Below are 12,640 nucleotides of genomic sequence, written 5' to 3'. Positions count from 1 at the left end.
CCACTCATTTACTCAGCCTACTCTCACAGAGCTCAATCGTCTCCACACCTACTCGCCCCTTCCTTCATCTGCCTCCCAGACCCATGCTGTCCCTGTCGTGAGGGACCTTGTGTGGGGTTTGGGGGCCTAGGAAGATGCTCTAGGAAGATGATCAGAAACAGCTGCTGTCCCTAACAATGATGAATTCCTTTATTGAACATCTTAGACAATGGGCCTTTTACTGTGAAGAAACTTTAGATCCATTTTTCAGATGAGGAAATTGAGGATCTAAGAGAATAACAGTCTAAGGTCACACAGCTGGTGAGAATCTCCTTGTACTGTCCCTTCCATGAGACTTCCAATTACGGGAGAAATCGGGAGACTTGAACGGTGGGAGGGGCATGCTTTCTGATTGGCCACACTTAGGGGCAAAAACAACAACAACAAACCAACATTCATTTTACTAAAATCAAAATTTTACTGGGTAACCTCACGGTGCCAGGCGTTGGACAAGCCTTTAAGACGGCTATCTGCTCCCAGACCACGTTGAACAGGGTGGGTAGCTCAAGTGGTATCTCCATTGATGCAGGCTGGTTTGAGGGGTAGTGGCTGGCTCCGGGATCCCGACGTTCTGGGAAGCTGCAGGCCGTCGACCACATTCCTCAGCTGGGCCTGAGTACGCTCCATCTCAGCCAAGCGGCGCTCCTGGAGAGGCGGTGGCAATGGGCTCGGAGCCAGAGGAGGGTTGCGCCCCAACTCTGCTTCCCTCACCCCCCAGATCTTCCCCGGGGCTAGGGCAGGGGACTCACCAGATTTTTAAGCCTGTGATCCTCACTGCTTGGAGCACCATGCCCTGGATTCGACTGCGGGGTCCTGTGGGGATCAGGGGCAAGAGGGGAGGGTCAGAGGCTGAGAAACTCTCCTCCAGCTCTAGGTTGGACAGCCAGGAATTTGGAGGCGGGGCTAAGGCGGAGGCGGGGGTTGTCCATGCAGCGGGGCGGGGCCTAGATAAACGAAGCCCGGGCTGAATCCGAGCCTAGAATGGCTGGGATGAGAGGAGACAACCAAATCTTGAGGGCAGGGCTTGGACCGTCCCGGGTGAGGTGGTGACAGGGATGAAGGTGTGTCCAGTCTGAGAGGCCAGGGACCAGCCTGTTTGGGAGGGCCTGATTGAGGAGTAAGGCCTGGAAGTCAGGACTCGCCAGCGACCTGGGGTGGGCTGACCAAGGGGCGGGGAGAAACAGGTGTGTTGGGGGCGGGGCCGGAAGGGGGCGTGGTCTACCAGGAGTGATTTGCGAGCGATTGAGAGGCGGGGCCTGAATGAAAGTGGGGCCAGGACAGATCTGATTACAACAGGATCACCCCGGGGCAGAGCTAATGCAGGAGGGCGGGGCTCACCCTTCACGGAGCCTGGAGTCCAGGTCTTGCAGCTGGCCCTGAAGCTGCTCCTGCTTCTCCGTCAAAACCCGGAGGTGGGTGCCCAGCGACTCCACCAGGCCGGACAGAGCCTTCTGTTCCTCGCGCAGGGCGGCCACCTCACGTTGCAGCTCTGCTAACTGCAGGGAGGGAGCAGCTGTAACCTGACCCGTCGTCCCGCCCCATCTTCTCCCCGAAAAACTCTGACCTCCTTGTCCTCTGCGCTCTGCTTCCTCACTGCCCTGCCCCGTTAGGAAACCTCGCTCCCGTTTTACAGAGGAACAAATTGAGGCTCGGAGAGGGTTGTGCTAGGCCCGGGGTCACACAGAGCAGCGAGTTCGGCATTTGAACCCAGAACTGCCTGGCTTTCTGTCTTTCCAGTCCTGTCATTTCCCTCGGTGGGCAGACCTGAGCTGGACCTCACCTTGCCCACGGGTCGGTGCGTGCCTAGAGCCTGGTCTCTATCCCGCGGCTGGTCCAGCTGGCGCTGCCACGGCACCGACGGCTTCCGAGGCAAAGATGCTGAGGCCCCGGTCCCGGGCCGACTTCGGGGGGCGGGCCCGGTGCGGAGCGAGCTTTTGGGTCGTGGCCGGGGCCCTGCAGAGGGGCGGCGACGAGCAGGGCGGCCAGCCGGGACGCTCTGTGTGCGCTGCACTGGCCGGGGCGGCCGGGGCAGTCGCTCTTCGTCTGGCTGCGGTCGCGCCCAACTCCCTGCGCCATGGACGCCGTGAACGCTGAACGATTGGCTCTTGGAGATGAGAGGGGTGTGCTTGGGGAGATCCCGGGGAGCCAGGAAGCCTGGCTTCTCTCCTGCAGAGAAGCTGGAGGTGGAATGGGAGAGCTCAGATCCTTGGCTGGCCCCGGAGGTGACCCCCAGACCTACCTCTGACCAGAAATTACTCCACCTCTGATCTTTGACTTCTATGTGACCTTGTCACTGATGGAATCACATTTTGTTCTCTGACCCTTTCCTGGACTTCTGACAATCCAGTCCTCTCTGTGACCCTTGACATGACCATCTCTGATTCCAATCTGACCCTGGGTTTGACCTCTGCTCACAGGGATACCCTCTTTCTTCTCTGTCTGACCCCTTTTTTTGTCCCTGACTTCTGACCTTAAGCTGATCCTGTCTCTGCTTCCTCACAGACCATGGTCCCTGATCTCTCACCATATGACTTTACCTATAACTCTTGACCCCAGGGGCGCCTGGGTGGCTCAGTGGGTTAAGCCGCTGCCTTCCGCTCAGGTCATGATCTCGGGGTCCTGGGATCGAGTCCCACATCAGGCTCTCTGCTCAGCAGGGAGCCTGCTTCCTCCTCTCTCTCTCTCTCTCTCTGCCTGCCTCTCTGCCTACTTGTGATCTCTGTCTGTCAAATAAATAAATAAAATCTTAAAAAAAAAAAAAACAACTCTTGACCCCATTTGGTCCTTGGCCTGACCTCTGCTTACATATGAACCTGTCCCTGACCCTTGATGGTGCATCTTAACATCTGACCCTGATCTAACCCCTGATTTGACCCCATCCACAAGCTCTCACTGAAACCTGACCCTCATCACTGACCACAATGTCACTTTCTCTGTGTGACCCCAAAAGTGACGTCTCCCTAGCCTCTGTAATGACCCATCCTCACCTTGGACTCCAATCTGATCCAGTACCTGCCTTCTGACCATACTGTGAACCTCTCTCTGATCCCTTGGGGGACCCCTTCTCCAGCCTCTTACCTTTATGCAACAGTTTCTGACAGTGAATCCCAAGGTGACTGCTGTTCCTGACCCCTGATGTGATCTTGTCTTCACCTCTGGCCCCAGTCTGACTCTGTGCTTGCCTTTGGTCCTGCCCCTGCTTTCACCTATCAAAACTGGATCAGACCTGAGGCAGCCTGATTACCTGGAGTGAACTTGGGCTGGGGGTGGTGGGAGCCGCATCGGCACAGTCACAGGGACAGGCCGGCCCTCCTCAATGGCTCGCAGGATGGTGGGCAGTGGTTCCAGGCTGTCACGGGTTGCCTGATGAGGCATGTAGGAAGGATGGTAAGCAAGCTCTCTAAGACCATAGGCTCCCTGCCCTCTTGCCTCCCTGGCCCCATCCTGGGCTCTGGGATCTGGCCGTACCTGGTCAAGTTCAGCAAAGATGGTACAGAGCTGGGCATGCAGGACTGCCAGCTGGAGAGCTAAGTCACTGCTGCCCTGGTAGCCACTGGGTGCTGCATCCACATCCACCATGGCCACTTGGTCCAGGAAGTGTTGCATGGCTGGCCCGTGATCCTCCAGAAAGCTATTCATGAAGCCCATGTATGCCTCCTTCTCACCAAACCTGGGAAAAGGTCGGACTGGATGGGTCAGACCAGGCATCTGCCACCCCACTGCCTGGCATGTACCACCACCCCCCCCCCCCAGCCTCCAGGGACCTACGGGGCACTGTTGGCAAGGTTCTGGATAACCTTGGCGATCAGTGTGAGGGCGCGGGCTGGGCCAGGTGCAGGGTGCTCTGGTGCCAGACCAAAGAGGCTGGGTGCCAGGATGGCAGGACACAGGAGGCGCAAGAAGAGAGAGGCGCACACCAGTCGGGGGCCCAGTGCCTCAGAGCCACGTGCCTTGCATGCTTCTCGCCAGCCTGAGAACACGGTGCCCAGCTCCGCTGGAAACCAGCTGGGGGAAAAGAGGCAATGGTCAAAGGGAGAGGGAATGGACATAAAGGTCATATTCATGTCAAGATCCTAAGTCAGAAGTCAGGGATCACCTGCACTGTGGGTTCCAGGATTGGAGACATTGGGGATAATAATGCTTGGGGTCAGGGTTTATGGTGTAGTTATTGTGGTGACTTTTGGAATTAGTAGTCTGGGAGGTAGGGATTCAGGTTCACATGGGGATACAGTCCATGAGCTTGGGACGTAGCTATAAAGGAACACGAGATTTGGGTGCCAGATTACATAAAGTGTAACAGAATGTCCAGTAAGATGGGCTTGAGGCTACAGAGTCACCTAGGTTCAGAAATTATTGTATTGATGTCCCAAGTGATGTGGGACTAGACATATGGGTTAACCTAGGATCAGAGTTTAAGAAATTAGAATCCCAGGGTTCTTGTGATCAGTTGCATGGACTTTGGAGTATACAGTCATTTAAGATCAAGGGTCATGAGATTGGGGGTTTAGCATCACCTGGAATCAAAGGTCATGTTGAGGTCCTATGTTAACTGGGGTCAGGTAGCATGGTATTAGGATATGGAGTCCCCTGTAGTTAGAGGACAAGGAATTGGGTCCCAGATTACTTGAGGTCAATAACCCCAAGCTGACATGACATGGAGACTGGGTTACCAGACTTAGCAAACAAAACTTCAGGACAAACTTGAATTTCAGATAAAATGAATAATTTTTTAGTATAAGTATGTCCCAAATGTTGCATGCATCCCATATAACTGGACATTCTGTTTTTATTTGGCAACCCTATTTGGGGATCAGGGTTATTAGCACAGTGGCTAAGAAGTAGGGCTAGGTGCTGGGGCCCTGATTCTTACTTGTAGGAGTGGATGATGTTTTGGAAGACTTCCTCACAACTGTTCCGAAGTCTGGTCTGGTGCTGTGGCAGCTCTGGAGCCGGGCACTTGCTGGGGTCCACCTCACAGTCCTCACTGGAGGCACAGAGACGCTGCACTACCTGCCCTGTAGTTCAGCACAGCCAGACAAGAGGACGGGGCCATGACCACCAGAACCGATGACACTCAGCCTCCAACTCTGTCTCCAGCTTCCTCCGGAGACACCTAGCATCTCTGGGGGAGCCCCCAGTTGCCTCTAGGATTCCAGCATCCCCAAAGGTATTACCCACCACCAGCATTCAGGTTACCTAGGAACTCCCAGATCTCCCCCTTGGAGTTTCCTAGCCCACCCAGATGGCCTCTGACATCCACCCTCTGGCTCACCCAGAGTGGCTTGGAGGTAATCCTGCGCCACCAGCTTCATGTACTCATCAATGGCCTTCGTGGCCAACGTGTTTTCCCGGAATAGCAGCGCCTCACGGCCTCCACTGCGTGCCAGCTCTGCGGTGCCCAGGTCTGTCACCAGTGCCTGGGGACAGTGGGTTTTAGGTTGCGCGGGGAGCGGACTGAGCCAGAGGGGTTACGAGCCCTTGGCCAATCACTCACACCTGGGACATAGGCCCCATCCCCTCCTAGCTGCTGCTCTGGCCGGGTCCTCTCTGCTAGGGCTCTCAAAGCCGGAACTTAACAGCCCTCACAGCAGAAATTTAAATCTTTCCGCTCAGAGACTCAGTTCAGGCCCCGCCCCTCACAGCTGACATTCAGGTCCCGCCCCCTCCCGGTGCCCCGCCCCCCTTTTGCCGCCGGGGTCCTTAGCCACGGGTCCCCCCTACACTCTGCTGCCCAGAGCGTGCGATCAGTTAGCCTCTGGTCACTCGGGTCCGCCCCGTCGCAGCGCCGCACCTGCGCCCGGCCGGTGGCCTGCAGCACTCGCACCATGGCAGCCGCCAGCTCCTCCTTGGCCTGGGCAGACAGCGCGGGCTCCAGCGCCCCGCAGAGGCGCGCGTAGTGGAAAGTGAGGAACTCCGCCAGCTCCTTGTACCGCTCGGACGGCAGCACGCGCAAGCGCCGCGCCCGGATCCGCGCCCGCAGCACGGCGCCTACTGGCGCCCCGAGCAGCGGGAACCAGCGCTCCAGACCCGCGGCGGGCGCGCGGGGGACTCCCAGCTCTTCTAGTGCCAGTGACACGCGGCCCAGCGCCGCTCCCCCCGGGCCAGCTCCGCGCAGCCGCAGCGACAGGCGACGCGCCGGCGGCAGCGCTTCGAAGTGGAAGCGCTCGGCCCAGAAGAGCTGGCCCGGGCCAGCCCGCGGCGCTGTGCGCGCTAGTAGAGCGCCGTCCAGCCACAGCTCGGCGCGCACGCCTGCTGTCCCCGCCGCTGCTCGGGGCAGTCCCTTTGCCTCGTGCACCCACACACTCAACCACGTCTCTTCCCGTTCCAAGTTGTCCTGCGGACCGGAGTGGGTTGGGGGAGGCGTCGGTGCTCGACGTGGGGCACCGTGCCCCCAGGGAGATCGCTGGGCCCTTGGGGAAAGACAGGGGCCACGGCGGTCTCAAGGCGGTTTGGCGAAAGCCCTCTAGCTTTTCTGTGCTCTTGTGGAGAGATGCGGGCTCCGGGGTAGCAGGAGCAGCCGCGGGGTGGGGACTTGCTGTTTGCCTGGTAGGCGGGGTTTTGGGTGCGACGAGGTCCCGGATTGAATAGAAGGGACCCGGGTGTTTTACTAGGAACTGGTAACAGACGGAAACTGAGGAAGGTCTCGGAGTGGTTGTGAAGGTGTTAGCCGGCAGGTGTGTCAAAGAGGCAGGGTTAGGGCGCGGGCGGGGGTTTGGTTTGGGGAAAGAAGGGGAGCGGGCTGTGAGCGGGGCCTCCATGTCCATCCAACTTATCTGCTGTACTGACCTGGCTGGGCTGAAAGTGGCGGCGAAGGTCCTCGATCCAGCGGTCTCTCTCAGCCGCGGAGCGGCAAGAGAAGCAGCGGCTCCCGCCGGTCCACGTTACCTGTTGGAGACGGGGTTCAAGGGTGAGGTTGAGGCCAAGCATAGAACCAAAGGGTCGGGGTGAGGTGGAGAGTTGTCTGCATTTACCTGGAAGCAGTGGGGCTCCTCCAGGAGGCTGGGGTGCAGTGGCCAAACCCTTACATCCCGCTCAGCACCCAGGTCCAGCTCGGAGAGTGTGGCCAGCGACTCCCGAGATCCCAGAGCACTGGGGGGTCTGGGGAGGGGACTTTTGTTTTTGTTTTCGTTTTTAAAGATTTTATTTATTTATTTGACAGAGATCACAAGCAGGCAGAGAGGCAGGCAGAGAGAGGGAGAGAGAGAGGGAGAAGCAGGCTCCCCGCCAAGCAGAGAGCCCGATCTGGGGCTCGATTACCAGACCTGTGATCATGACCTGAGCTGAAGGCAGAGGCTCTAACCCACTGAGCCACGCAGGTGCCCCTGGGACATTTAAACAAGTGGTCATTCTTCCCTCCTCACCACCGACCCATCCCCTATAGCCTGAAGGGTGGAGGGAGGCCAGGATGAACCTGAACCTAAATTGGGCTTGAGCCCATCGCTTTTAGGATAAAAATTCAACTCCTCGTCGTGGCCAGTGTTACCTTGTATAGTACAATCCTTGTCACCTTTTCACCACATTTCCCTGCATTTAATCCCTTTTTCTGAGCTCCAGTCATCCTGGCCTTCTTTTTGTCACTTTGTCTGGCCTCTTGGCCTTTGTACTCGCTGTTTCCTGTCCCTCTTGGCCAGGTGAACTTCCATCCATCCTTCAGATCTCAGCTCAGGGGTCCCTTTCCTGACACTCCTAGACCAGGGTGTGACTTAGTTCCTGATTTAGAATCAGCGTGTAGACCCTGCCCCTACCTTTCAGCCGAATGGTGGCTTCGGCATTGCTCAACATGGGGCAGGACACTGAGGGGGCCATTGGAGGTATTTGGTGAAGGTGGGAAGGATAGGCAGGTGAGGGGGGAATGCTGATCCCAGAAGAGCCCCTTCTGCCTCTCAGAGACTCTTACCCATCCCGGGAGGCACTGGCTCCGAGCTCTGACCTGGCCTTTTTCTTCTCTTTCAGCCGCTTGAGCAATCCCTGTGGGAAGGGGGTTATCAGCTGGACAGAACTCTGTTCTCCATCCTCAACTTCTCTCCCCCAACAATGTCCTGGATGGTCTGCTGGTTTGGGGGGGACCACAAGCTCAGGCTGTGTTAGCAGTTATAATAAAGACAACCAACAGCTCCTTTTTCTAAAGCGCCAATTGTGTGCTTTTCTGCATTCTCTGTTGACTTCTAATAAACAGCCCTGGGACTGGGTGGGGGGATGGGATTCTCATTAGTTCCATTTGACTGATAGGGATACTGAAGCCAAAGAATGGCCTGCCCAAGATCCTTCAGTAAGAGTCCCCTTTCATCTCTGGGGGTCTGGGTGTCTTTGCTCTCCCCTCCACCTCCCACTGGATGCCTTACCCGAATGTTGTGGACCTGGTTGGGGCCAGCCGTGTCTGGCTCAGTCTTTCCAGAGGTCCGATCTGTAGGTGGTCAGGGGTGGAAGGTTGGGGCATGGGATCATCTTGAATTCTGCCCCCACTTAGACATGCTCACAAATGCCCTCATCTTCCACATCTCTGAAACTTACCTGGATCCCTGAGGTTTCCCATGGCTACCCTGATGCTGCCTTCAGAGCTAGCGCTCCCTGCCCGGGGCCGGCATGGACCCTGTTGTTCATAAGAGTGGGTAGTCATACAGAGGAGGCAGACAGGCAGACAGAAGGAGAGGCAGCCACTTTTCATTATCCTCCCCACCCACTCTTCTGTCTCCTTCCCTCCCTCTTCTTCCCTCCTCTCATCCCTGTGCCCCTTCTCACCTCCTCCTCACCCCCAAGCAGCACCAGCTTCCCATCGAGCAGGGCGAAGGCCCCAATGTTCCAGATGGGTACATCAGGTGTGGGAGCCTCAGGGATCTGTGGGGCAGGGGTCTCTGGCTCTGGCTCAGGCTCTGGGGAGAGGAGTAGGTATTGGGGACCTGGGAGTCCTTTCCTCTCCCTCAGAGGACCCTCTTCATTCACAGAGGCTCATCGGGTTTCCCTCCCAGGTGTCTCCTCCCCACCTCCCCCTGCACCCCAGTCCACTGGCAGCCAAGTCAGGCTGCTGTTGGACAAGTTTCCACCCCTCTTTTGTCCTTGTTCCCACAGGCCATGGCTAGTGGACACATGGGCCATGTACTGTGTTTACTGCTCCATATGCATTCTCTCATTTAATCCTCCGAAAGCCACTCAATGGCTATCACCCCCATTTTGCTAAGGAGAAAACTGAAAAACAGAGAGGTTGAGTGACTTGCCCAGGGTCCTACAGCTTGTGAGTGGCTGAGCTGGGCTTCAGACACAAGCATTCTTCTCTTAACCAAGATAGTAGGTAGGTAGGTCCAAGAGGTTAAACAAGACAGCATCCTTGGTTCCTTACACAAAGAACTAATCTAAGGTAGAAAGCATTCCAAGTTTGAGAAAGGAATAGAAAAAAGATCAGTGCAGGGAGAAGTGTTGGTGCAATGGGGCAAGGAGAACCTCCAGAGATGGTAGGTTTGTGCTGGGTCTTGACCAGCAGGTTGGATTTTGACAGAGATGGAGGGGACTAGGACAGGAACAGCTTGGGCAAAGGCTCGGAGATGGCAAGGCCCAGAAAAAGCAAGAAGGGCCCATAGGGCTCAGAGGCTAGAGGGGGAAGATCCAGGATGAGACTGGTACAGAACCTTGGGTACCAGAGAACTGGAGGAAATGGGGAACCACAGGAGGTGTCTGAGCAGGGGAGGAGCAGTCCTGCTTTTTGGAGAACTCTCTCTGGGTCCTGTGGAGTGGGCAATACTGGATACCCTGAAGGGGGCCGAAGGGATGCCTCTGCAGAACGGGAATAACAACAGTGAGAATGAGCTTCTCGGAATAGATGAGCTGAACCAACGCTCCCAGATCATCTGTCTGTCTTACTGTTTTCCCATCAGGGGAATAAATACTCCACTTGTCAATAGGTCACTTAAAACTTGCTGGGCCCTGGGCTAGTGCTGCATTCCTGAACTCCAGTCTTCAAGGCATCCCTTTCTCTTCTAGATCCCTTGTGGAACAGCCCCATCTGTCATTTCTGGTTTAGTTGTTTACTGTCTGTCATACCCACTACACCGTGAGCTACATGGGGCAGGAAGTTTCATCTGTTTTGTTTGCTGCTGTATCCATAGTGACTAAATCAAGGCCCGGCAGGTCGTAAATGCTCAACAGACCTCTGTTTGAATGAATGAATGAATGAATGAATGAATGAATATGAGCAAATGAAATAATGTATGCTTTAAGGTAGGGATTATGACCCCCATTTAACTGATGGAGAAGCTGAGGTTCAAAGAAGTGAAGAAACTGAAGATATGAAGGCCAGAGAGCAGAGATGGATATCCAGGCAGGAGAGAATGAACCTGGGCTCATTCTCATATGAACAGAGACCCATTGAGGAGAGACCCACTGGGGCCAAGAGCCATTTGGCATCTGGATAGTAATACCTTCCATCTCTTCCCTCTCCCTTCCCCAGGATGGACCCCCAGTCCACAGGTCCCTGGCCACTCCCCTCACCCCCCAGTCCCTGTGAGGGGGAAGAGGGAAGAGGGCAGCTGGGCCCCAGCCACTTCCTGTTGGGCTTTTGCACACCCCACAACTTCCTGTGTCTGTAGGGCTGGTGCTCAGGAGGCAGACAAAACCTAAGCATCCGGCCTCCCAGCCCGGGGAAGGGGGAACCATGTACCTTGGGCCTCTGGCTCTGGTCCTGGCTCCAGCGGCAGGCTCTTTTGCCTTGCCCAGAGGGTCTTGGATAGCCTCAGGCGGCTTGTGCGTGACTCCTTGGGGGGCGCAGAGAGGACACGACGGAAGAGAGAGCGAGAGGCAGGCTGGCTGCTGACTCTGGGCTCCTGGTGGCTTAATGCCCTGCCCCAGCCTGCAAGTCGGCCCCAGCGGGAGCCTCCGGCTACTTTCTCCCCATCGCCTCCTGTGTGCCAGCGGTAGGAGGTTAGCGGGGATGAAGCTGCTGCCTGTTGGGTTTGGGAGGTCTTGCACGGTGATGGTGGGTCCATGGCAGGGGTTCTCCTGGAGGACAAGGGGGTGACAGTTCTGCCCATTGTGTTCCCACATGCTGTCTTCATCTTGGCCCCCTCCCCACTCTCAGCTTCAGCCCCAGGGAACCCCTTCAGTGGCCACACGCCCTCTCTCCCTTACCTTGATTTTCTGGCCAGCCCCAAAATCAGCAGCCGCCTGCGCCCTACCTCGCTTCCTCCCGCTGAACGCAACTCCACGTGACCCTGTCTGTCCCACCCCACCCCACAGCCAGGCTGGGAGGGCAGAGCGGGGGCAGGATGCGGGAGGCAGAGGAGATGACAAAGCAGGACCCAGAATCTCTCATTGATCCGGAGGCAGTAATGCCTCTCTCTGAGCCTCAGATACCTTCTCTGCAGAATGGGTACAGACTGACCAGGTGCTGGTGAGAATACACGGTACCTGGAGCGCTCCTCCGCTGCTGGTCAGAGTGTAGATCAATTCACCTAAGTTGGAAAACTGGCATGATCTCCTAACAGTGACCCTACACCCTTCCTCTGGTCCAGTGGTTATAGTGTTAGGTATACACCCAACAGACAAGCCCACTAGCGCTCTTTGTGATAGTCCCAAACTGGAGGCCACCCTAGTGTCCGTCTACTGTGGAATGGATCAGTTGTGATCCCATCTGCAGTGGGATACCATGCAGCAAGGAAACAAGCAAACTGCTGGATGATTGATTGAACCCAGATGAATCACAAACGGTGAACAGTAAATACCTTGTGGTCCCTTTAATATAGTCGCAAAGGAGGCAAAACTGTGGAACAAGTCAGGATGTTAGTTCCTTTGGAGGAGAGTAGGGGAGCATGAGAGAAGGTTCTTGGCATATATATATTTGTTTGTTTTGTTTTGTTTTTCCTAATGGTGGTGAAAGTCACATAGCAAATTTAACATGTCCCCTTTCTTGAATTGGGTGAGCACTTGTCACAAGGGTGTGTTCTGTTGTGAAAATGTATTGAGCTGTACAGTCCAGTGCACTTTGTCTGTATCTTCCTGTATCTCTGTTGTACTTGTAAAAAGAGGTGGGCAAATGCTCTTCTAAGAAATGAATGAGTCAGCATGAGATTCAGCCGAATCCTGGCCCAGGAGTGGGTTCCAGTGCCAGCTGGTCCTTCACTCACTGTGTGACCTCAGGTGAGTCACTTCCTCTCTCTGAGCCTCGGTTTCCTTATTTGTACAACAAGATGAAAATATTAGCTCCAGAAGGTTCATAATGGGAGTCTTTTTTCACTCAATAAATGTTTCCTGAGTGCCTATTATATACTGAGGTGTCGGAGAAGCCACAGGGAACTGAACAAACTTGGTTCTTGCCCTCCTGGAGCACACAGTTCAGTGGGGGAGAGAGATCCTGAACATCAATGTAGGACATTCCTAGCTGGTGAGGAGGAGTTGGAGGAAAATAGATTGGAGCAGAGACTGAGGCTAAGTGGAAAAATCCAGGAGGACCTCCCTGAAGAGGTGACACTTGTGGCACAAATCATAAGGAGTTGACCATGGGATGAGCATACAAGATAGAAGGAACAGTTTGTGCAAAGGCAAGGGTGGCCAGAATTCACAGGATAGGGTGGGTAGGACCACTTTCACGGGCATGTGGTCTGGGCAGTCATTGAAG

General features: G+C 55.6%; 2 protein-coding genes across 3 annotated transcripts in view; one reads left to right on the top strand and one right to left on the bottom strand.

Annotated features, from left to right (window-relative positions):
• Positions 1–433: 433 nt before the first annotated feature.
• Positions 434–11,238, bottom strand: RASAL3 (RAS protein activator like 3). The gene is made up of 18 exons (XM_013060714.2): positions 11,155–11,238; positions 10,688–11,025; positions 8,779–8,909; positions 8,551–8,629; positions 8,382–8,443; positions 7,937–8,007; positions 7,011–7,137; positions 6,826–6,924; positions 5,831–6,373; positions 5,312–5,456; positions 4,910–5,054; positions 3,808–4,044; positions 3,508–3,709; positions 3,284–3,402; positions 1,820–2,216; positions 1,378–1,535; positions 789–852; positions 434–684 (listed from the first exon to the last, which is right to left on the bottom strand). Exons 2-18 carry the CDS (start codon positions 11,010–11,012, stop codon positions 544–546), a joined length of 3,045 nt encoding a protein of 1,014 aa, XP_012916168.1. The 5' UTR covers positions 11,013–11,025; positions 11,155–11,238; the 3' UTR covers positions 434–543.
• LOC101694333 (cytochrome P450 4F22) overlaps positions 10,819–12,640 on the top strand; it is a 58,584-nt gene continuing 56,762 nt past the window's right edge. The window contains exon 1 of one of the 2 annotated variants that reach the window (XM_004761123.3): positions 10,819–10,947. The gene's annotated coding sequence lies outside the window, so the exon portion shown is untranslated. Of the gene's footprint in view, positions 10,948–11,302; positions 12,163–12,640 lie in introns of those variants that run through there. The other variant, XM_004761124.3, reaches the window with a different exon arrangement.

Source organism: Mustela putorius, unplaced genomic scaffold, assembly GCF_011764305.1.
Source record: "Mustela putorius furo isolate JIRA1106 unplaced genomic scaffold, ASM1176430v1.1 tig00000095_pilon_pilon_pilon, whole genome shotgun sequence".
Taxonomy (NCBI): domain Eukaryota; kingdom Metazoa; phylum Chordata; class Mammalia; order Carnivora; family Mustelidae; genus Mustela; species Mustela putorius.
Note: the sequence above shows the minus strand (reverse complement) of the source record. Positions and strands in the feature narration are given on the sequence as shown.

What these genes read in the sequence shown, in the direction of transcription:
- RASAL3 (XM_013060714.2), bottom strand. Translation starts at nt 11,012, where the DNA reads ATGGACCCACCATCACCGTGCAAGACCTCCCAAACCCAACAGGCAGCA. An exon ending in GCCACTTTCAGCCCAGCCAG is followed by an intron (nt 6,374 to 6,825) that starts GTCAGTACAGCA and finishes TCCGGTCCGCAG; the next exon opens with GACAACTTGGAACGGGAAGA. An exon ending in ATCACAGGCTTAAAAATCTG is followed by an intron (nt 685 to 788) that starts GTGAGTCCCCTG and finishes CCGCCTCTCCAG; the next exon opens with GAGCGCCGCTTGGCTGAGAT.